At 45.0% G+C, this 21081-nt stretch overlaps 2 protein-coding genes across 2 annotated transcripts in view; both read right to left on the reverse strand.

Annotated features, from left to right (window-relative positions):
- The window catches only part of LOC115354312 (inositol-tetrakisphosphate 1-kinase-like), a 578973-nt gene that overhangs the window by 375604 nt on the left and 182288 nt on the right, over window positions 1–21081 (reverse strand). The gene's annotated exons all lie outside the window — the stretch shown is intronic.
- The window catches only part of kif26ab (kinesin family member 26Ab), a 71095-nt gene that overhangs the window by 32095 nt on the left and 17919 nt on the right, over window positions 1–21081 (reverse strand). Inside the window, exons 3-4 of the mRNA XM_030044627.1 lie at window positions 12073–12549; window positions 6493–6737 (exon numbers count right to left, since the gene is read on the reverse strand). Coding sequence (XP_029900487.1) covers window positions 6493–6737; window positions 12073–12549 — 722 coding nt within the window. The remainder of the gene's footprint in view (window positions 1–6492; window positions 6738–12072; window positions 12550–21081) is intronic.

The raw sequence follows: 21081 nt of genomic DNA on the forward strand, positions 1-21081 counted from the left end.
ACTGAAAGAGACACTATCACATGTTATGCTCACCCAGGGAACAGGCCCATGCAGGAAGAGACAGGGGAATCCACCACAGCAAGAACACTACCTCGACTGTGTAGCACAAAAAATGTTGAATAACAACTATGGCACCAAATCACTAAAGTCTTTACAGTGAAAAAAAAAAACTTTTAGCATCTGCAAAAACAAAAAACAAAACAAATGAAATCATCTCTGATTGGTCAAGAATGTCTTGTCTTACACCAAAGACAAGTCTTAATGCTGACTTTGAACACTGACATTTTTTTTAGCTCCCACTAACTCCCACTTTCAGTAAATCTGGGCAGGTGTGTATTAACCCCAGAGAAGAGGAACATACAGAATCAAATCAGATATCCCATATCAGTCAAATATCCCACATGACGTACATTCAATGTATATCAATCACTTCTGAAAAAGCCAACTCTGTGGCATCATTTCAATTATTATTTCAATTCACCTGGACTACATGCTGAAAACAAAAGTGTGTGACACAGATTACATCAGCAGAAGTTCGGGACCAGGTATTTCAGTGTAAAAATTCCACCTTAACTGTTTCTCATTACAACAACACAATATAATATGGTAAGTTATTGATCATTTTTAAGTTTGAGGTTAGGAGTGCCTGCCTAAAATGTAGAGCATGTCCTGTATCGTCACACCTTTTGCAGGTTGCAGATTCGCAGATGGCCGTTTTACACCTATGCCCATTTGAACCAAAGCTGATAATTACACAGGACTGTTTGAGACTGTTTAGAACGTGGGACTAAAATGGTGGGATAAGTCCCAGATGGTAGTGGGATTTTAGGTCAGTGTAAAAGGGGTAATGGAGAATTAAGAGGAGGATGGAAGAGTAAAATCTTGCTGTTCGTGGGTGGGTAAGATGTGGGGAATTGAGGCGAGGGAGTGAATGAGGGCAGTGGGACGCAGCTACGGAGCTGCTGGAGGAAAGTGTGACCCTTTAGACGAGCGCCCGGCTAGATCTCCATCAACACTTCCCCACAGATGATGCCTGACAGCCCCCAGATAGATTCACACCTGGGCTTATCTACAGGCTGTAGCCCCTTCATGGCCTCAGCTGGTGCTGCTCTGCGGCTGCTGCTCATCCTATCCAGCCATTAGTCCCATCAGGCTGATAGTCTGATTATGGCAAGAAAATACCAGCTGGTGTTTTATCCAACAGTAAACAGAGACAAAATACCACAGTGCAGCCCAGCCATCCCTGCTACCACCCACTCAACACTTCTGTTGATCCATTCAATGCCCTGGGCATGTGTTGCTCAGATTCAACATATTCTAGGAGAAAAGATACACGAGCAGTATGAATCAATTCCCATTCGTCAGGCTGTGGTGGAGGTGGAGGTTAGTATTAACACTTCAGTTCCACACTAGCTGTTCCCGTTAAAAACAGAGCTCGGGCTTAGCCTGCATTTCAGCGGCATTTTCCTCCTGTGCTATACATTCTGCTCACAATCTCTTTGTGGTGGAGGCATCCATCTCGCTGTGGCTCGACTACAAAACCATTACCTTCTCACCTCGAGGGAGCAGACGGCCCAACTCCAGCGCAAAACTGCACATGCCATACAGCAAGAGAGAGAAAGAGAGGGAGAGAGAGATAGAGAGAGAAGAAACCCACAGACACACAACAAACACTGCAGCTCAGTGAGCAGCATCAAAAAGGTAGGCACATTAGGCACTTTCTGCCTGCTCATACATACCAAAACACACTCACTCAAGCACACATACACACAAATTCGCACACACAATCATCCAAGTGAGCTCAATGCCTTCTGCATTTCTGTACAAAGTAACTTACTTGACTCCCATGGTAGTGCATTCAATATTCTTCCAAACAGGTACCGACCTCCTGCTCCTGAAGCTGACAGACTGGAGCGTCAGCCCAAGCATGCCTCCAGAGTGGGCGTCTGTATGTGTGTGTATTAGTCCCTGGGCAGCTACTGTCCCGCTCTGTGTCTTTATCCCCTGCCAGGCGATCCAGACCCACCGCACTCTGCTCATCCCTCTGCTCGGCATAATCTGCCCTTCCAATTTGTCACTGACAGCGATCCCTGCTGTCACTCACAGAACAACCAACCAAACACAGCATTGTCCTGCTCTGTTTGCCTAGAGCCTCTCTCTGTGTGGATTTTCCCCTTCCATGTTAGAAGTTAGAGTGAATGCAGGCAGGCAGGAGTGTTCTCGCCTCATCTTCCACTTATTATCCTCCAGCAACATGCTGCCATTGCTGCCTCATTCTACAAAACACACAGGATTCACACAATGGCTGAGTTCCTGAGAGAAACTTCATAAACAGTCGTGTTATGTGCTGCACAGGACAATGGATTTCAGCAAGTCATCCACCATGTGTTTACTTCTGATGAGAACAAGCAACAAGAACAAGCAACCTTGATACGGCCGTGAATCATTGCCTTCACTTTAAAACACACTGGTTTCATAATTGAACACTTGCATGTCACTCCGTTGCCTAAATTATAGTCCAGTCAAGCAGAGAGGCCTATTTCAATTTCCAGATTTCCAATCTCCACTTTCCAAAAAAAAAAAAAAAAAAAAAAAAAAATCAGCAAGCTAATGACTTGTTTCTATGGTTACTTTGAGCAGCCTAGGTGATGGAGAGTGGAGTGAGCATTACAGATACAAAAGCAGGGTCTTGTGTGTGCAGGAGAACAGAGGCTGAATGGCCCTGCTGCCACAATTACAGGAGAATTCCTTCCCCACAATCACAGTGATTACTGCAAAAAGACTCACCTGGGCAGCAGCTGGAGGGCTACGATGGACGGCCATAAAACCACTTCCTCCTGACACTCCTCCAGGGCTGCATTCCAACAAACAGCTGTCAGCCCTGCCCTGCACCCCGCCAGCCAGTCTGTGTGCCATCCCTGTAGTTTGCATTGTCATCGCCATTCTCTCCTCTCTTGCTCTTCTTTTGTATTTGGTTTTTCCTCAGATTACATGCTCACATATTGTCTGACAGGCTCTTTTTTGTATCTCCAAGGTATTACCATCTTCTATTCATATATTATGTCCCTTTGCCCGGTCATTCAATGCAAATCATCCCCCTTCAGAGTGTGATAGAGATAATAAAACTGCTCAAAACAAACATAAGCCAGGATCATTAAGCAACCATGGTTTCAAGCTCATTCTGCCATTCACTGCAAAATCTCTAACGAATCAGGTCATTTAGTCAAATCTTGTTTTTCTTAAAACAAGTTAAAAAACTGCCAAATGGATGAGAAAATTCCACTTATTTCCAATGTTTATCAACTTGTTTGTCTAAGTGTCATTTTCTTGACAGTAGTGGGCTGATCTGCCTTATTCTGCTTTGTTTCAACATATCTATGTTTGTTCCCCAAAAAATTTCAGACGAATGAAACTACATTATCTAATCACAATGGCAGAATTTTTCGCTTAAATTAAGAAAAACAGGATTTTAACAGTGATTATGACAGTAAAACTGTTGTTTTTTGTGCAGTGTGTACACAGATCAGCTAACTGAGCATTCGGGAAGTCCTCTCCTGTCAGCAGCATGTGGTGAGTGGCTGTGCTGAGAAGTCCCATGGGCCTGGTGGGCTATAAACACAGCGGCACAATCAGCAGGTGTTAATGGAACAGAGAGATGGGTAGAGGCAACAGCAAGCAGGCACCACGCAGTCTGGCCCCTACTGTGAGCGCTGCCTGCTTTCATTACACAACGCCGTGTCAATATACTAATCATATGCTTTGTCACAAGGCAATCAGTGCTCAACATACTAGTCAGCTGAACACACGCCCCTCCATTCATTATGGTCGCTCCTTCCCCAGTAACAAACACAGACACACATCGACAAGCACACACACACACACACTCCATCCGTTCAGAATCTGACCCTTGACTCTCTCTGTCTCGATGCAACTGTATAGTCAGTCTAATTGCCAGTTGGTCATTATTGACCCTTGGTGATCTTTGTTTCAGCCCACTTTGCATAAAACCAAGAATAAAGGGAATAAGATGAAAAGAGGCTTTTGAAAGGCCGCTGAATTTTAATAAAAATCTACTGCGATCAAAGACATTTTCTATTCTCTGGTATGCACGTCTGTTCACCGTGGCTCAGAGAAGGCACTCGGTGGTTTCAATTATGATCACTGGGGAGAGGTAACTGTAGGCTGTACCAATCAAAGACTATCCATAATTGTTCCTCAGTCAATTTAATTCTGACTCTGGAAAAAAAAAAAAGTTTCTAAGTCCATGCAGTGACCACAGACAATAATCTTTTCCAGGCTGAGAACCGAGACGATAATACTCATGGTTGCTGGTTATCTGTAGGAAAATTCTCCTACAGCCGACAACATAGAGATTAATGGTGCCTGGAGTTTCTTGGTTATCAAATCCACATTTATAGTGAAATGATTTTTCAACTGAGTAGACATGTTAAATGAAACCCAAATGAAATGCTTTTTTACCAAGCTGAATGGTTGACTTATTTTTCCATTGAAAAATAAAACAATGAATCACTTTTGTTCATTACTCCCTTTTCTTTCCTCTCAGCACCTAACAGCTAGACTCTAGCTAATTGCATTCTAATTAAAATTTCATCTCTGAGTGGAGCGGTGTTAGTGAATGTCAGACAAGTGTCTGAGGAGGCTTCGCCACTCCGCTGGGGTAGAAACTGCTGTTTGGTTATTCTGGTCCTACATCCTGAGCTCTCAAGATTTACACATGCGTCCCTCTAATTGTATCTTTATGGAACAAAACAGAATACTAATCAGAAATGAGTTTTCAGTCAGCTCTAAAACAGAAAAGATGCTAATTTGATTTACATTTTCTTAATTCAAATGCCATCAGGACAGCAAGAAAAGAAAGGAAAGTTGAAGCACTGACTTTCTGACATTTGAGTGCTCATCCTGCAATCAGCATTGATACTTACAAAGTTGAGACAAAAACAATAGTATCAGTGATGATGATGATGATGATGATGATGATGATGATGATCATGATTCCTATTACAGGGAACAGCTGCAGTTGGTCAGGAAGTGGGTGTGCATCAAATCAAGCAAAGAGCATCTCCGCCACCCTGGTCTGTGGAATGTGATGCTGTTTAAAGCTGGCCCATCATCATTGTGCTTGTCCAGGCCAAGTAAAACACAGCATTCTTGGCAGCAAATTATCTTTGGGATGAAATGAAAGGTGGAACCCTTCACAACTTCCACCTCCTCCCCTTCTGTCCCACCAGGACTCTATACAGGGGAAAAAACAAGTGCGCCTCCCTCTTTCTGTCCAGCTCTTTTTGAGCTCAGATCCAAAGAAAACACGAACACTAATAAATCAGAGTCGGGAATTAACCCTGTCCGGTGCTGGGTCGCACCTCACCGCCATCCAGTCCTTGCTTGTCCCTCTTGTCACAGGAAGCGAGACGCACAGGAAGTTGCATATTTAGCGGAGGATTTGGAATGTCCTCACAGCCAAGGGAGAGGCCCCATGGCCCCACTGATAGACTCTGACCCTGTTAAAGTTGGCAAGACAAACTCTGTTTGGGGTATTTGGAGAAAGCTGAGCTCCACAGTGATCCCCTTTGGGTTTCCTGTCACACTCCACAAGTCTCTTCACCCGTTTCCTCCACCTCCCAGGGTGTAAAGCATCAATGGCCCTATGCATCATCCTTAGCCAGCTTCCCTTTGGCTAACATTCATTATGGTATAGCACTCCTCAGGGAGTAGAAGCTTTAGGCAGGGAATGTATGCACTGACCAACCTGCCAGGGAATCTATCAATGACAATATAGCACATTACACTAGCCATCCGCCTGCCTGCAGACGGTGAAGTATTCTCCAGGGCAACAGGAACGCCAGAGCCAAGTAGAGCTGAAAAACCCTGCCACAGCCCCAGATAGAGAGGGAACAAATGGTTTCACAGAAATACAAAATAACAGCCCTGAACCCAAGCAGCAGCAGCATTACCACATTCAATACCCGGCAGGCTGAAGCTGACGAATCTGGAAAGCTTATTGAAGCTGAAGAATCAAACCGAAGAAAAATAACCAAACACTAAATACCTGAGAACAATACTCTGCTTTAACCTAAGCCCCTTCGTGACACGCTCCCTCTTCATAACGGATTATGTAATTCCATTATCCATTCATGGTCACTGGTGCCTATAACTAAAGGTTCATTTAATCCCATGATGGTGCATATCCCAAGGCATGCTATAATTCAACCATGGCTAGAACAACATCTCCATGGAATAGCTGCCCCTCATGGTAGTTAAGACCGTGAACCATGACCTTCAGCAGTCATGTGAAGACGAGTCTATACATATCTCCACCCACACACACAAGACTGAATGCATGCAGGCGCGCACACACACACACACACACACACACACACACACACAAACACAAACACACACAATCCAGCATTAAATAACACAATCAGACATGTGCACTGGCAGACTGACTGTTTGGTTGGGGAAGGTGCTTACCTAATGAAGAAGGAAGCCGCTGCAGATGAGCTCTGTGTTGACGAGGGGGGAGGGGAAGAGGTGGATATACCGGTGGTGGGTGCTGTGGGCGCAACCACACACTGTCCTGCTTGGCTGGAGCTCCTCTGTCGGCAGGCTGTCAGGACAGTGCTGGTGGTAGTGGCGGCGGCGGCAGTGGTCATGGTGGTGACTGGGGCCTCTGAGGCTGCAACATCCTTGTCTGCGTCTCCTATCAGACCCGGGGCCTGTTGACACACAGATACAGAGATAAGACCATAACAACCACTTACACCCTTACTGATCCTGCCCACCTCCCTTCCACTCCATTTACTCCCTTTCTCCTCTGCTATGCCACAGATGGACAAGCAGGTGCTGCAACCAGCGCTGCTTACAGGGAGTCAGCAGTATCCACTTCAGCAGAGAGCTCCTTCCAGAACAGCAAGGACAACGCACCGCTCATTGATTCTGGCAACACTCTCGAGGTTGCTCTGGCTGTACTGTAATTAAGTGATAACCCACATCTAATTACTAATTAAATCACCAGTGATTTACTTCTCTCAGTCAGTGATTATATCTATACATCTATGGCTAATTTGGCATTTTACTTATCAGGGATGAGGAACATGCTCAACCTCAATAAAATGAGGCCTATCTAAGAGCAAGCTGCAAGGAGAATCTATAGCAGACAATCAGGAATAATGTGATGAGTGAGGTTTGCTTCGCTTAGCTGATTAAGACCTAGATTTACTAAAACCATTAGTGGGCACTAAAAAGTTCTCAGTATTCAAAGTCAGCATTAAGATTTGCTATTGGTGCGAGACAATCATCTTGACTAGTCAGAGGTTATGTCACTGGCTTTGCACACGGTAGAAAGGTTTGCACACTTTAAAGGCTTGAGTAAATCAGGCCTCTCAGTTGTGAGAAACTCAACTGAAGCCAAACACATCCTGCCCAGGCAGCTTGGTAATGAAACAGGAGAAGACCAATACAGTGGAAGTGAACTGCCTCTGTGCCGGCCTAGGGGCTCTGATAATTAGGGACAATGAGACAAGTACTGGCTGTACTGTGTGCAGGTCTGAGGGGGTGGAGGAGGAGGCGTGTAGGGGCTCAGCTGCAGCTCTGGAGCCTGTGGCGGCGAGGTTCACTGATTTCTCACAGTCCAGCAGAGGGAGTGCAGAGAAGGCTAATTATACAGGCCAAAAGCCAAGGCTGAAACTGCACTTCAGCTGGAGTCGCCATAACAACAAGGGGTTAATCCTCATCGGAGCCACTAGTCTGCCCAACAGGACAATGATCAATAGCAGCTGACAAGAACTGGTTTTGTTGCTTCTTTCAGCATAAGAAATAAAATAAATAAAGGCCAAAGTTTTCCTGAACATTTATTACAGTGACATATAAACATTCTGTACCCAGCAACGGCCTTGAAATGAGCACAACAGAACACCACACTGACACTAATGGTCACACACAGCACCATTTGACAGGATGTGTACTGTCAACACAGTTCAGGCCCTGTGCATATTTACTGCCTCGATGTTTGCCCTAGATTCATGTTTGGCAACTAAAATAACATCATTTACAATCTTTTTATAAAGTGTGTGGGCCTCCTAGTATATGCCATTTGTCAGTGGAGGTTGACAGGAGAGCTATTTATATGCCACGACTGACATGTGAATGCCATACATCAAGATGTAAGGACATACGTACATTCTGACATGCGCAGGAGAATCACTTTGGCTATTCCTCAGCAGTGCCCTGTCAATATTAGCTCTATATTAGAGCTTGGTTGGTTTCATTGCTATCGCTCAGAAACCTTTTCCATGGCAATTCGTCAAGCAGTGGATAAGCAGTGTATGCTCTTGATGAATTCTCAGTTTCACATTTCTTCTTCATTTTGAGCCTGTTATCGGATTTGGGAATCCACAGCTTTGTTTTGGGAGCCTGGTTCTGCTCTCTTGATACTTCATCACGGAGGTGAAGTCAGATATAAAGCTGTGGAGTGAGGGGTTATGATTTGAAAAATGACGGAGAAGCCGGGCGCAAACTGAAATGAGCCAAACACAGATCCTCACGCAGCCACCGGTGCGGAAAGCCGCGCACCATGCTGGCGTCGGTGACAGGTCAGGAACTCAGCACATACCAGTTAAGTGAACCCGTTACACTTTGGCACAAAAGACCAGAGCACTTCACACACTTGCGCAGGAAGCCTGTGTGGATAACTCATCAAATCTGTCAGTGATTGGGCTTGTGTAGTGGCGGCTTTAACATCAAGTGGCAGCGAATTTTGGACATCTGGCCAATGGAAGTGAGGTGAGGCTGGGTGTGGGCTGAAATTGGATAAACAGCTTGCCAAAAACACACAGAGATCCAGACATGCGCACTTCCCAGCACACCAGTAAGCCTGTCAAAGAGTGTTCCCTTTGGGATTGAGACTCCGGACTTAAGCCCCTCAGCCAAGCTGCTCTATGTAGCCTTGGACGTGTGCTGGCCCTGATTCCGGCTGGAAAGTACAATCTATCCCCTTTTCAGGTAATTAGGCTGTGTCAGCGGAGCCTTGTGTCCTCGGCCATTCACACTGAGCGTCAGTAATGAGCTGGCCTTCCACCCTTTAACCCCGGCCCTGCCTGATCCTTTTACCTTGGTTTGCCACTGAAAAAAAGAGGAAAACGAGGTACAGACGCAGAGACCAAAGAGAGACAAGGAAAAGAGAAAAAAGACAAAGGAGAAAGTGTGTGTGTGTGTGTGTGTGAATGAGAGAAAGAGAGTGAAAACCAGAGACCAAAAAGAGAGAAAGACCGAAAGAGAGCTTCCTATTAAGTCTCAAGTGAGCAGAGCAGTTCGGTTTTCTATCAGCAGACCATCTCCTCCTCAGAGGCTGAGCACAGCAGGACTCCCCTGTGACCTTTGATCTCACTGGTCAACAGGCTATTACCTTCTGAGGTGAAAGAGGCCCTGTTAATCTGGGCTGTCGTGCTTGGCTGGCCTCAGTAACCAATAGAAATCAAGTGAGAGGAGTATTGACTTCTCACAATGATGATAACCACTGGGTGTGACTATCTGCGAAAAGGACTACAAAGTCGATACAGTTTTAGATGACCCTCACATACAGCTCTCCACTGATAGAATTTATATCAACATTATAACTTGGTATGACTACCAAATGGTAATCATGCAGAATTTTGAATGATCTCATGATTTGGCATGAGTAGCAAATATCCTTCTCTCTCCTTCCTGTATCCTTCCCTCTCTATTCGTCCCTCTCTGTGGCACAATGCCATACAGGCCCAGCTGCACCAAGGCAGCAGCAGCCAAGATCATCTGCTGGGCTTCAAATTGGTAGCAGTTGAGCGGGCCAGGGCAGCAGGCCATCAGTGGGCCAATAACACACACGGAAACCCTCATGGGTCAAGAGCACTTGGTCTTTGCAGATTAGTGCACATGCGGTTGCGGATTTTACGGAGCAGAGGGAGACACAGATTTGTCATTTTGAGACAATAACTCACAATTCACAATATGCCTGTCTTAATTACTTTAAGGGCTTGAAGCTCTTCCTTCAAACAAGTGTGGCTTCAAGCAGCAAAACCGGCAGGGATTAAATGAACAATAGCTGGTGCTTATTAATTGCTAGGGTTTTGCATCAGGCTCTGGGATGCTGGGGACTGAAGTTCTCCAGAGGCGAGCATCTAAAAGCAGGTGAAGGCATTCTGTTTCCTCCATTCAAAGCAATCACACTCCTATGAAAGCCGCAGCCAATTCCATGTATTAAGAGTGCGAGAGTGCTTCTTTATTCCAGCGGCATTTAAACAACCACAAATATCACTCCAAATGTAAACCAGAGCCTTTTCTCAAATGAGACATTCAAGGTGCCCTATAATGGGCTGTGTGTGGAAGAGCCCCAGGCTCCCCGGTTGAAACACTCTGTAGGATTGCTGTCTAACATAGTCCATCTCTACTTCTTTGTCTGAACAATGCCACATGCTTTCCTCACAAAGAAATCAAGTGGGAATCATGAATTAAAGCTTTTGCCTTTCGGCGCAGCAGAACGCCCAATCCACCAGAGCTGGTGTGGGTTTTGTCATTCTGAGGGATCTGGTTTTAATGAAAGAAGCAGCTTTAGAAAATAACACCAGACCCATTTCTGCTGTGTCTATAACTCCATATCCTGAAGGGACATTTCTTTCTGTCCAATAGAGGCCCCAACCTCAGCTATGTGGCAGCGCGCAACTCATCCCAGCTCAGAGGGCCACTAATTGCTTTTAGACACATAGATGGAGAACACAAGCCAGCCGCTCCCTTCTATGTTGGGCTGTTTGATTTGCCCTAGATCGCCCACATGCAGTTAAAAGCATTTGATGGCCTCCCACAAACTGTGTCTAAGGGCACTTGTTGACATTAAATTGAGGGCTGGGAATCTGTGTTCAATTTTAACAAAAAGAAAGGAAGGAATAACACTTCCAAAGCCCAAAATCGACTCGTTTTAAACAAAGCTAATGGAGGGAGATGGCAAAAATAGAAAGGAATTAAGGCCCTACTTTAACGTATCAGATTGGAAATAGTAATGTCTAAAGATTAGATCAAGTTACCACCTGGGGAGTGATTGGTGTGTTTGTTCTGTACACTAAGTCTCCCTGGTGTAGAATGTCACAGAGACATGCCAGTCAGGTCTGAGACCAGATGTCCCCGTCACAGCAGGCAGAGACTCATCAGTAAAAAGGACACCTTTACATCATTGGCCAGAAATACACTGAAGGACGGAGGGAATAACTGTCAGCACTTATAATTATCCAATATTTTAAAAAGTCCTGTTTTAACATATTCAATGACACTTGCATGACTGTGCAAATACGTGAGTCAGTGTCACAACATAGGTACAGCATGACTAGTCATTAGCTGCCTTGACATCAAAAGGGCAACTGAGGAGCTTCCCAAGTGTCTGAGACATCAAACAACGCAGAGACTAACTCTTATCCCACATGAGAGAAGAGTTATGGAGACGCAGCGGGGTGGTCATTTGAAATGCCCTTGAGGAGGAGGTCAGCAGATTAGTGCAGGCCTGGCCTCTGACCTCAGATCACCCAGGCTCCTTGACTACTGAGGAATGAGAGGTCAGCACTCCCGCAGAGTTCTGACACACAAATTCTCTGGAGGGTCTCGTCTCTCTAAAGGTCTGAAATGTAGCGTTTCTAGCGACATGACATGACCTGACAAGTACTGAAACATGGCATTTAGAAAGGGTGAAGAAAGAAGCCCCTACACCAATATTTCATAGTTAAAATTCATAGTTTTTTGGAGTATTTATTTATCACCACCCGCTCCTCACTGTGACTGGTCTGAAAAATTCTCTTCCATGGAGTTTTTGCATTTTGCTCTTGCATGCTCTTGTACTAAGATCACCAAAATATGCTAAGGCACCCAAAATATCCTGGCGTTTGCAGTATTCTCTTGGTTGCTTGTAATTTTAGTCATCTGGGGATTTAAACTTATTCTACTGGTGCCCTGACTTTAAGACATCCTGGAAAAGCATCAGCTAAATGTGTAAAATGTAAAATGTAAATGTAAATGAGGTGAAAATGGACATACAGGGCTGGGCTGAGGCAGGAAATTGTTGACTCTCGAGATGCTCCACATGCCCTCAAGGTACTGCTGTGCCTGGATGGTGACGGAGCTCAGGGTTCCGGTGAGCTGGCCTCCTCCGACAGTCACCTGGACGCTGGTTTTAGGCCCTGAAGAGGCAGAGGAGCTTTGCGACCAGCCCAGCCCCCTGCGCCGCTCCCCCATGGCCATGACCGTGTGGGTGAGAGGTTGGGCTTTGGAGGTCTGTTTCACATGGGCACTGGAGGATGAGATGGTGAATCTAGAAGGCTGCGGTAAAAAGGACGTGGCAGGCAGGGCTGGCATGTCTGAGCTGAAGGGAAGGACTGGGGCATGGAGCATCTGCAGGGCTTCCTGCCTCAGTTGGTGGAGAGGCGTGGAGCACACCTGGCAACAGCTGACACCCGCTTCATGGCTTCCTGGTGCTTGGAGCTGCTCAAAAAGGAAAGCTGCATATCCGGGGTCCTGCAGAGAGACAAAGAGGAGTGCATTAATTCCAATATTCCCCCCTTCACAAACTCTATTCATGTAACATCTTAGGCTAGGGCACAGCTCCCTATCTGCTCTTATGAAAGGATTTCCTGCATGTTGCTCACATTTTCCAGGCGTGTCAGTGGTTGGCTACCAGTGTGGTCCCTCACTGCCCTCTGGGACCCTCACTCCCTGCCTTAACCACTTCCTCCTCCCCGGCACGGCTGTTTGTTTAGACTGAGCTGCTCTGCCTGCCTGCCTGCCTGCCCACGACTGCTGATCAAGTTCACGAGGCATGTGCTTATTTCACAGTGTCTGTTAGGCCGCTGACTGAGACCAAACAAGCCAAACAACATGGACAAAAAATCTGAGGAGACACCTCGGAAATGGGGCTGGGAAGGATGAATGGAACATCCCACAGAGTCATGGTTTTCAGGCATTCTTCACAAACAAGTGGAATGCTAAACATCTTTTATTCATTTGTGAGACTGTTTATGCCTTAGACCAAAGAAATGTGAGCAGATTTCAGCTTATTACTGCTTTTAGAGAGGGTGACCAGTGGAGTTTTGTCCTTTCCCTGCATATCTACGGAGGCTCCCTAGGGTTTTTTTTTTTTTTTTTTTTGTCTCAGCTTGGGTGGAACAACAAAAGAAAACAACAGCTGAGGGGACCCTACAGCTCTGCTATTTACATATGATAAGAGTCTCAGCATGAAAACATAAGATAAGCCACCAAATGTTAAAATAACTATCTATATCTATCTATGTCTACACACACACATTCACACATACATACCGCACAGACACCACAGTCTCTTAAGAGGCATAAAGAGGCACTAGGCTGCTGCCCAATGGAGTCGCGGCCTAACACAGGAGCCCACAGCCCATACATAAATGTTTATGAGGCCTTTGCTCCATGGAAGCTCGGAGGTGATCAGGAGGAGTGAAGCAGTGGGGAAACAACAATTCACTGCCTTAATGCTGTGCCACTTAATGCAGCTAGCCCAATAGACTTAGAACCCACAGAGGCAGGCAGAGGGACTCTAAATCTCCTCGCTATGAAGGCGGCTCAATACAGAGACTTTTAACTGACCTTTCTCATCCAGCACTAACAGTATTTAATGGTTATGATCATTGAACTTTTTGCAGAACCTTACAGAAAATCATGGCCACTTTCTCTCAGCTGAAAGATCGTCTGCACATTTCCCTGATCAAAAAGACAGAAAAACTGAATTATACTCATGAACTGTACTTTACCGACTCAGAGCTATGTATATATGCCTATATTATCACTTTCTTTACAAATGGCTGTGCTGTAACATACAGAGAACAATCAGGCAAGTGAGTGTGACTGGACACTCACTCGCCTTGACATTAAATGAATCCAATTTCCTTGCGAGTGGTTCCGGTTAACGATTTACCACACAGGCTGCTAGCTTCATGATTAGGCAGGCATGGAGAGGATGCAAGCAAAACTAAGAAATGCACTCAGGCTGTAGAAAATCCCATAACTCTTACTGGAGTGTGTAACTATGGTGAGCTGAGGACTGGCTAATGGTAGATGCATCAATTATCCAGCGCATGTGTGTGTGTGGGTGTGTGTATGTTGGACGAGATTCATCCCAACAAGCACGTATTTGAGTGTAAGAGGCTTACAAGAGCACTGTCACAGAGCTTTGGAATATTATCATGATATCATGATACCAGCACACGTGAGTGATACTCCACTCCTCTGCATTGGCAGCAAATGTATGCCATTTATGCAAATTTAATAGAGGGCAGTTCCTATTTTGAATAACTCTGTGACAAATTGGAAGAGACATATGAGAAACAACTAAAAGAAAATACCACTGGCTACCATTTCACGGTCAGATCTGGCTTCGCGGACTCGGGTCTAAGACAGGAAATTGAAGTGGAGTCATATGCAGTCGACTCCACCCTTCCATCATCCCTCACCCTTTACCCTCGGACCAACCCTAACCCACCTCAGGGCACTTCTAGATGGAAGAAATCAATTCCCCTCTCTTTCTCCATGCATTGTTAGGTGTTGATTTAGGGGAGCTAATAAAAAGACACACAAAGCTGAGCCCATCTGCTATTCAGTTAGGATTCTGGAGGTTAGAGAGCGGGCTTCTTCTGTAAAGCTGTCTGTAAGCTTTACGCCCAGCGGAGTGAACAAAGGGTCAGGGCCACCAGGCCTGTGAGGATGATGATGCTGATGATGCTGATGATGAGGATGCTGATGATAGAGATATGGAAGAGAATGATGTGCGTGGGATGAGAGCGAAGGCCAGACAATCCATCTCTCCACATGAGGCGTAGAGAAAAAGACTTCTAAATTGCCCTGGATAGATTGTATTATTTCACAGATCTGTCAGAGGAAGCAGGTTTGAATGAAGGAATTTAATCCAGTCCAACCAACTGAAAAACCCATCACGTAGCTGTGCGGTGAAAATGTTTTTATTATCATATTTCTGCACAACCTCATCACACAAACTAATTCCTCGAGAGGCAGTGCAAAGCATAAACTGGAAAACATGAAGCATACAGCATGAAGCATGGGTGCTCCCAGCCCCTGCAGCCATATTGTTTCTTTTATTATCCATAAGATCTATTACTGACAGGTGCAAGTGGGTGTAAAGAGAAGCCCTGTTTCAGAGATGTAAGCAATGCACGGAATCAACACAATCCAAATGTTCAAAGCATTCCTGTCTGCAGAGAGAGAGAGAGATGTGGCATGATTTCAGTGCTCCAGCTCTTCAACTATTGTTTTCTACAAGTGGAAGATGACTTTGGTTGTCAGCACAAGCTCCACGAATGAAGAGACTCTATCTGATAGAGAGAGGGAAGGAAAGAGAGAGACAGAGACAGGGACAGGGTGGGGGGAGGCAGGGTTGTGGCCCTGGCCAAGAGGCTTGCGGGTGGTTCTGTTGGTTTACTGCCTGTCAGCGCTGATCTTTATTAAACTCTGGGGACAAATGTAGTCAGATGCTATGGCCTTATTATGGAAAGGAGGTGTGCCCGGCACGCTAGTCAAAGAAAGCACTGCCTGTGGAATGAGCCCATCGCAGCCCTTAGAGACACAAGTTTGTCTGTGTCCCGCGCACTAAGCATGATGAAAACCAGAGCAGCAGCAGCAGCAGAGCGAGAGAGAGTGAGAGCAAGCAGACTAACTGTCTGATTGTCTACCTGGGTTGATGGAGAATGTCATCACAGACAGCCCATGCCCCGAGGCTGATGGAAACAAGCTCAGCCATAACCACTTATGGATGAGGGGACAGGGAGAAAGATGTGCATGATTCTTTCCCATGATTCCTCGGGGTGCAAACAGAACCAGGCAAAGTCACACATAGGATTTTTTTCTCAAATCACACCTCATTTACTCCAGATCGTCGGTATACCTTCTCTCCAACCAGGCACGGGGAAACTTCCATCTGACTGTTCCATCTGCATTCAGTATTTGATGAAACTCAGCTATGGAGCACCAGGCCAGCTATAGCAAGCTGACTTAAATCAAGAGGAGGTCATAGTGATTTGAAATGCATGAGGCTCCCTCGCTAGCCGTAGAGATTTTTAGGCACGCTCCATTGAAAGTAAAATACTCTGGGAAACCATATTTTCTATTCCAGTTGAGCTGAACAGACATTTCCCAGGCATAAAAGCTCCCTATGACCTACTGCACCAATGGCAGAAAGGGAAATTAAGGAAATTTCTTTCAATGTGCATCCACGATGGAAAATAGATTGAAAAGTTCTAACACAGTCTGCAGCTTGTCAGCACATCTCTGCACTGTTTTTTTCAGAGCTGTGGCATCCTGATAAGTGTGATTTATTTTCTCATAAGTGGAATTTCAACAACCCAAGCCCAGAATTAGCCCAGAATTGGTATTATGGTTGTGAGGCTTTAGTTAGTGATTGCCAATGAGACAGAGCAGTCACCTTCACTGCACTTTAGTTCCGAGTGTGAAGTGAATGGAAACGTGAGCGAGTTTAACTCCTTTGGCTTTAACATTAAGTTGCTCAGGCAGTCTTCCTTCCCTTCCTTCCCTTTCGAGGTTTTTCAGGTGTTATTGTACCAGCAGGGAAACATTTCTCCACTATGAGTCAACCACCATGCTGTTTTATGTCTGTCCTCACTAAACTCTGTTCTCAGCAACACCAATGCAGTTAACACATTACAATACCTAAGTACTTCCTATGACTGCATTTCTTGTAAAATCGAGACCACACAACAGCTGCCAAAACTGTTTCCCTTTCAACTCACGGTCCTTGGCTTTCCCTTTCCCTTGTTTCCAAGTAAGGATGAGGCTGAGCCATCTCTGTTTACTTGGCCTGTGACACTGCTGGCCCTACCCACACACAATCTTAAAGGGATTGGCCTGCAATAAACCACAGGAGCCCAGTCCAGGTCCCGGGGTGAAGACGAGAGCTTCCAGCAGGCCTGCGTTCCCACAGGTAGCCCGGCTCAATCTGACAGGCGGCCCAGAGAAAAACGAGCACAGCTGCTGGCCTTGCCCCGGGTGAGCGCAGGGCATTAAGGCAGATTACATTCCCAGGATAAAAGGAACACATCCAGTGGTATAATCCCTCTCTGCCCCCCTGCTCCTTCTCAACTATCCCCACCACCTCCACTCCTGCCCTCCTCCTCCCTCCAAGCCAGGGCAGTCAGCTCAACTCCGAGCCCCTGCAGGAGCGGAGGGCTGGACAGCCTCAGCACTCTGACTCATAGATCTGATTAGATATCAGGTAGGGGCTTTTAGTGCTGCGACACCAGCAGTAGATCCAGGACACAGGCCATTAAGTTTAACCACTGCCTGCTCGGAGGCAAAGAAGACAATGACTCAGGATGTCACACTAGCATGCTATTTAACTTTGTGGGAACTCCTCTGGTAGAAAACAAAATGGGACCGCCCACCGAATCACATCTAACAGATGTTTTACCCCCACCTGCTGACTTGACAGGATTAAACAAATCTGCAAAGACTTTTCTCAAAACAAAGCAGCAACAGACCTGCACTGTATAAATCTACTTGATAGTGCTGTCTTATTAAAAAAAATAATAATAATGACTTCACTCATTCACCATTGCTGTGCTAGAAACTAAACAAATTTTTCTAACATTTCTTGTGTTTCTTACTGGGACACAGTTATATTCCATCAAACAATACTGGATGCCTATCTCTAATGTGAAATGCATCTTTTGTCTAACGTACATTGATTTTCCCTACTGTGAGAGTAATCAAAAAATATATTCAAAAGCACTTATGTGCAAAACAATACTGCCTTCCCAACTCTGACTTTGCAAAAATAATTTTTAATATGACTTCTCCTGTGAGATAAGCTAGTAGCCAATTTTGCTCTTTTTTGAAGACCAGTCACTGGTGAATCAAATCAATAACACGACTCATCAAATAGAGGATTACCTTAATTTAGTGCATCAGTGTTTTGCGTCAGTATTCCATTAAATGAAAAGTCGAGTCTTGCTGCATCAAGCATCTGTGCACGAGAAGCTTACCGGGACAGATGTAAGTCTACAATGCCCTGTGTGACTTAGCACTGTCCCTTACTCCTTTGGACTGACTGTGAACTGCTGAGAGAAAATGCAAATAGGTTTTCCCCCGAAGTGATACTTCCAACACATGATAGCACCACCTGTCCAAAATGTTAGTGAGACACAGTCAAAGGCTCCAGTGAATCTGCCAGCACAGTCCACAGTCAGCATTTAAATGAAAATTCGGTTGTCACTGTTTTCTAATATCTTGATATGGGGTGACGTCCAACTGTTTTTGGCTTGCTTGCACAGGAAATGCAGCGGTCTTTCTACACTGACACGCAGCTGACAGTCTCTCCAGTCATCCATAGAAACAGATGTTGCTGTCTATCAAAAAAAAAAAAAAGACAGTGCCATAGATTCTGACCCCAGGTTAAACATAGATAGACTTGAATGTAATCACTCATGAATCTTTGCCAAATTACTGCACAACCTTTTAATAACCTCATATTACAATGTGTCATCATCACTTACGGTTGATGAATATGTCAGAATGTGAGCGTTTGTCATTCCTCTCACCGAGGGGAGAACAAAGGGGAGTGACAGCAACTCTTTGATAAAACAATGCAATTACATAAAAAGAACAGTAAACCACGGCTTACATAAGAGAGAAAAATGGATGAGAAGCACATGCGTCTGTATATGTGTGTGTGTGTGTGTATACGTGTGTATGTGCACAAGCGCCTTGTGTGTCTGTTTGCCTCTTTACACCACACCCATCCATCACTCCAGCCTTTCGCCACTTGGCCAGTTAATTACCTTTTCCTGTTCACTCACGCACATAAAGAAAACAAGCCCCTTTCAGACTGTTTGGACAGACTTCATTCTTCTTCTCCCCCCTTTTTGTCTCTCACTCCCACCCCCGACCAAATGCAGCCTTCTCTGCTGCAGCCCCAATTCTGTCAAGCTGTCATCAGCCGGACAGAGCCAGAGGGTCCAGGCTGGGACAGTGAGGGACTTCACCAGCTGCCGGGGAAACGTCTTCATTAGACATCTAGTGGTGAGTGATCACCACTTCACCCCAGTAAGAAACGCTTCACAAAGATGAAACAACGCTCAGAGCTGCTCTACAGACACATGGTTATGGAGACAGTGTTGCACACAGAGCAAAACAAACTGTTTCTCCCAAGTTTTCTCATTAGTAAGGCAAATCCATGTCGATAATGCTCAGCTGCATCGCTAGATAAAGTAGTAGAGTGTTTTTTTTGTTTTTTTTTTGTTTTTGTCTCTACAGAAATTTTCCACTCGCCTGCCCAGAGCAGCTCCAGAGGAAGTCAGGCAGCAGCAGGGCGGCTCACCATCTTGTCCTCACCTGGGACGCCAGTCGATTGTGTTTATGTATATTTGCAGCAACAACTGTGCACATCTAATTAGTATGGCTGATTGTTGGCTCCTGGAAATTCTCAAGGTAGTTATCATTTTGCCGACCAGGCTTGGCGGCTGCAACAAACCAAAATGAGTAAATAATTAAAAATTCAACAGGCATGCTTAGAAAGGCAGGAGCCAGGTGCTCCACAGGTGAAAGGGAGGACAGAAGGGAGGACGTGAGGTGGGGAGCAGGGGGGAGGGTAAAAATCCTCTGGCACATTCTGGCAAACAGCTACTGAAAAGCCGAGAGGAACAGGAGCAGATATGGGCTTCATGTTGATATTATATTGATATTTTGATAGAAAGCTAGATACCATGTAGGATTTTGGATATCATACTGTGATATGGAAAGTCTGGTTGTCTGGTTTCCTGGTTTTCAAGGCAGCTTTAAAGTAAAAGGATGCAATTTTCTGAACTTATTAGAGAGCTAGCAGTTATATTATGCTTGATCTGCTTGATCTTGATCATATCCACATTACTGATGACTGTTTATCAAAACAACAGTCATCCCTACAATATTGCCACAATATCAATGTAGGGTATTGAACCAAAGATATGATTTGATGCATTTTATTTTGTTCATACCACCAAGGCTTACATAGAATTCTGTCTTCCTCCTTTTTGTCCTTGAATGTACAGTTTTTTACACAAGAAAGCGCAATTTACAAAAAAAAAAAAAAAAAAAATGTCCACTTGCATTGGAGAGCTGAAAGGAAAGATAAAGAATGCAGCTGATTTCAAGATATCCAACTGGCTTCAACTCCTCCCGAAAATTTAAAGTCCTCATTACTGTGCAGGGTGTGCACTGATTCAAACTGTATTCAGTGTTCCAAGCCATCCACTGCCGCTTTTTGAGAGATCTATTTTTGTCCAAGAGGGCCCCTCTTAAACACTCACTGCAGAGAGGAGGATGCTGATACAATAGTTATGTTCCTTCCAACAGCCCAAATCAGTACTTCACCAGCACTTCATTTCCCTATTCAGTCTATATGGAGTGATGACAGCCACCTGCTTCTCTTCTGTTTCAAACGTCCTACCATTAGAGCCGCATTCACTGAAGTTTGTTCAAAAGGAGGATTTGCTTCTTGACTGAGCAACAGTGCACTCCCGGTTCCCTGCGGTTTATTTAGTGAGAAAACAAACTGCTGAAACTTACAGCAAGTAAAGTCTATCCCAGCGCTTTTTGCAGACACACGAATGTCAAACTGTGGCAGCGGTGAACAGTCGGCGTACACAAGTGTGCACACAAATGGTTAATTATTGAATAAAAATGCAAAGGGAGTTACTCATGCTCAAACAGAGTTAATTGCATAAGGTATCTTCATAGCCTCTGAAGATCTAGCCCATAATGGGAAAATCTGTCTACACATCATGATGAGAATTAATCATGTTTCAATCAACATTTAATCATGTTTTCAGATTAAACAATGCAGCTAGGGTGCAAATAAGCTGAAAATATCCAGCAACCATTTTCCTCGTGGTTATTACAATAATATTTATTAATTCATCCGAGTTGTAGCGTTTTGTGTGAAAAATGTGCATTTCTACAAACTCCCAGCTGTCGGAAACAAAGCTACATGCAAGCGAAGGCAAGGTGAAATGTTGAGTA

The sequence above is a fragment of the Myripristis murdjan genome, chromosome 22 (genome assembly GCF_902150065.1).
Source record: "Myripristis murdjan chromosome 22, fMyrMur1.1, whole genome shotgun sequence".
NCBI lineage: Eukaryota > Metazoa > Chordata > Actinopteri > Holocentriformes > Holocentridae > Myripristis > Myripristis murdjan.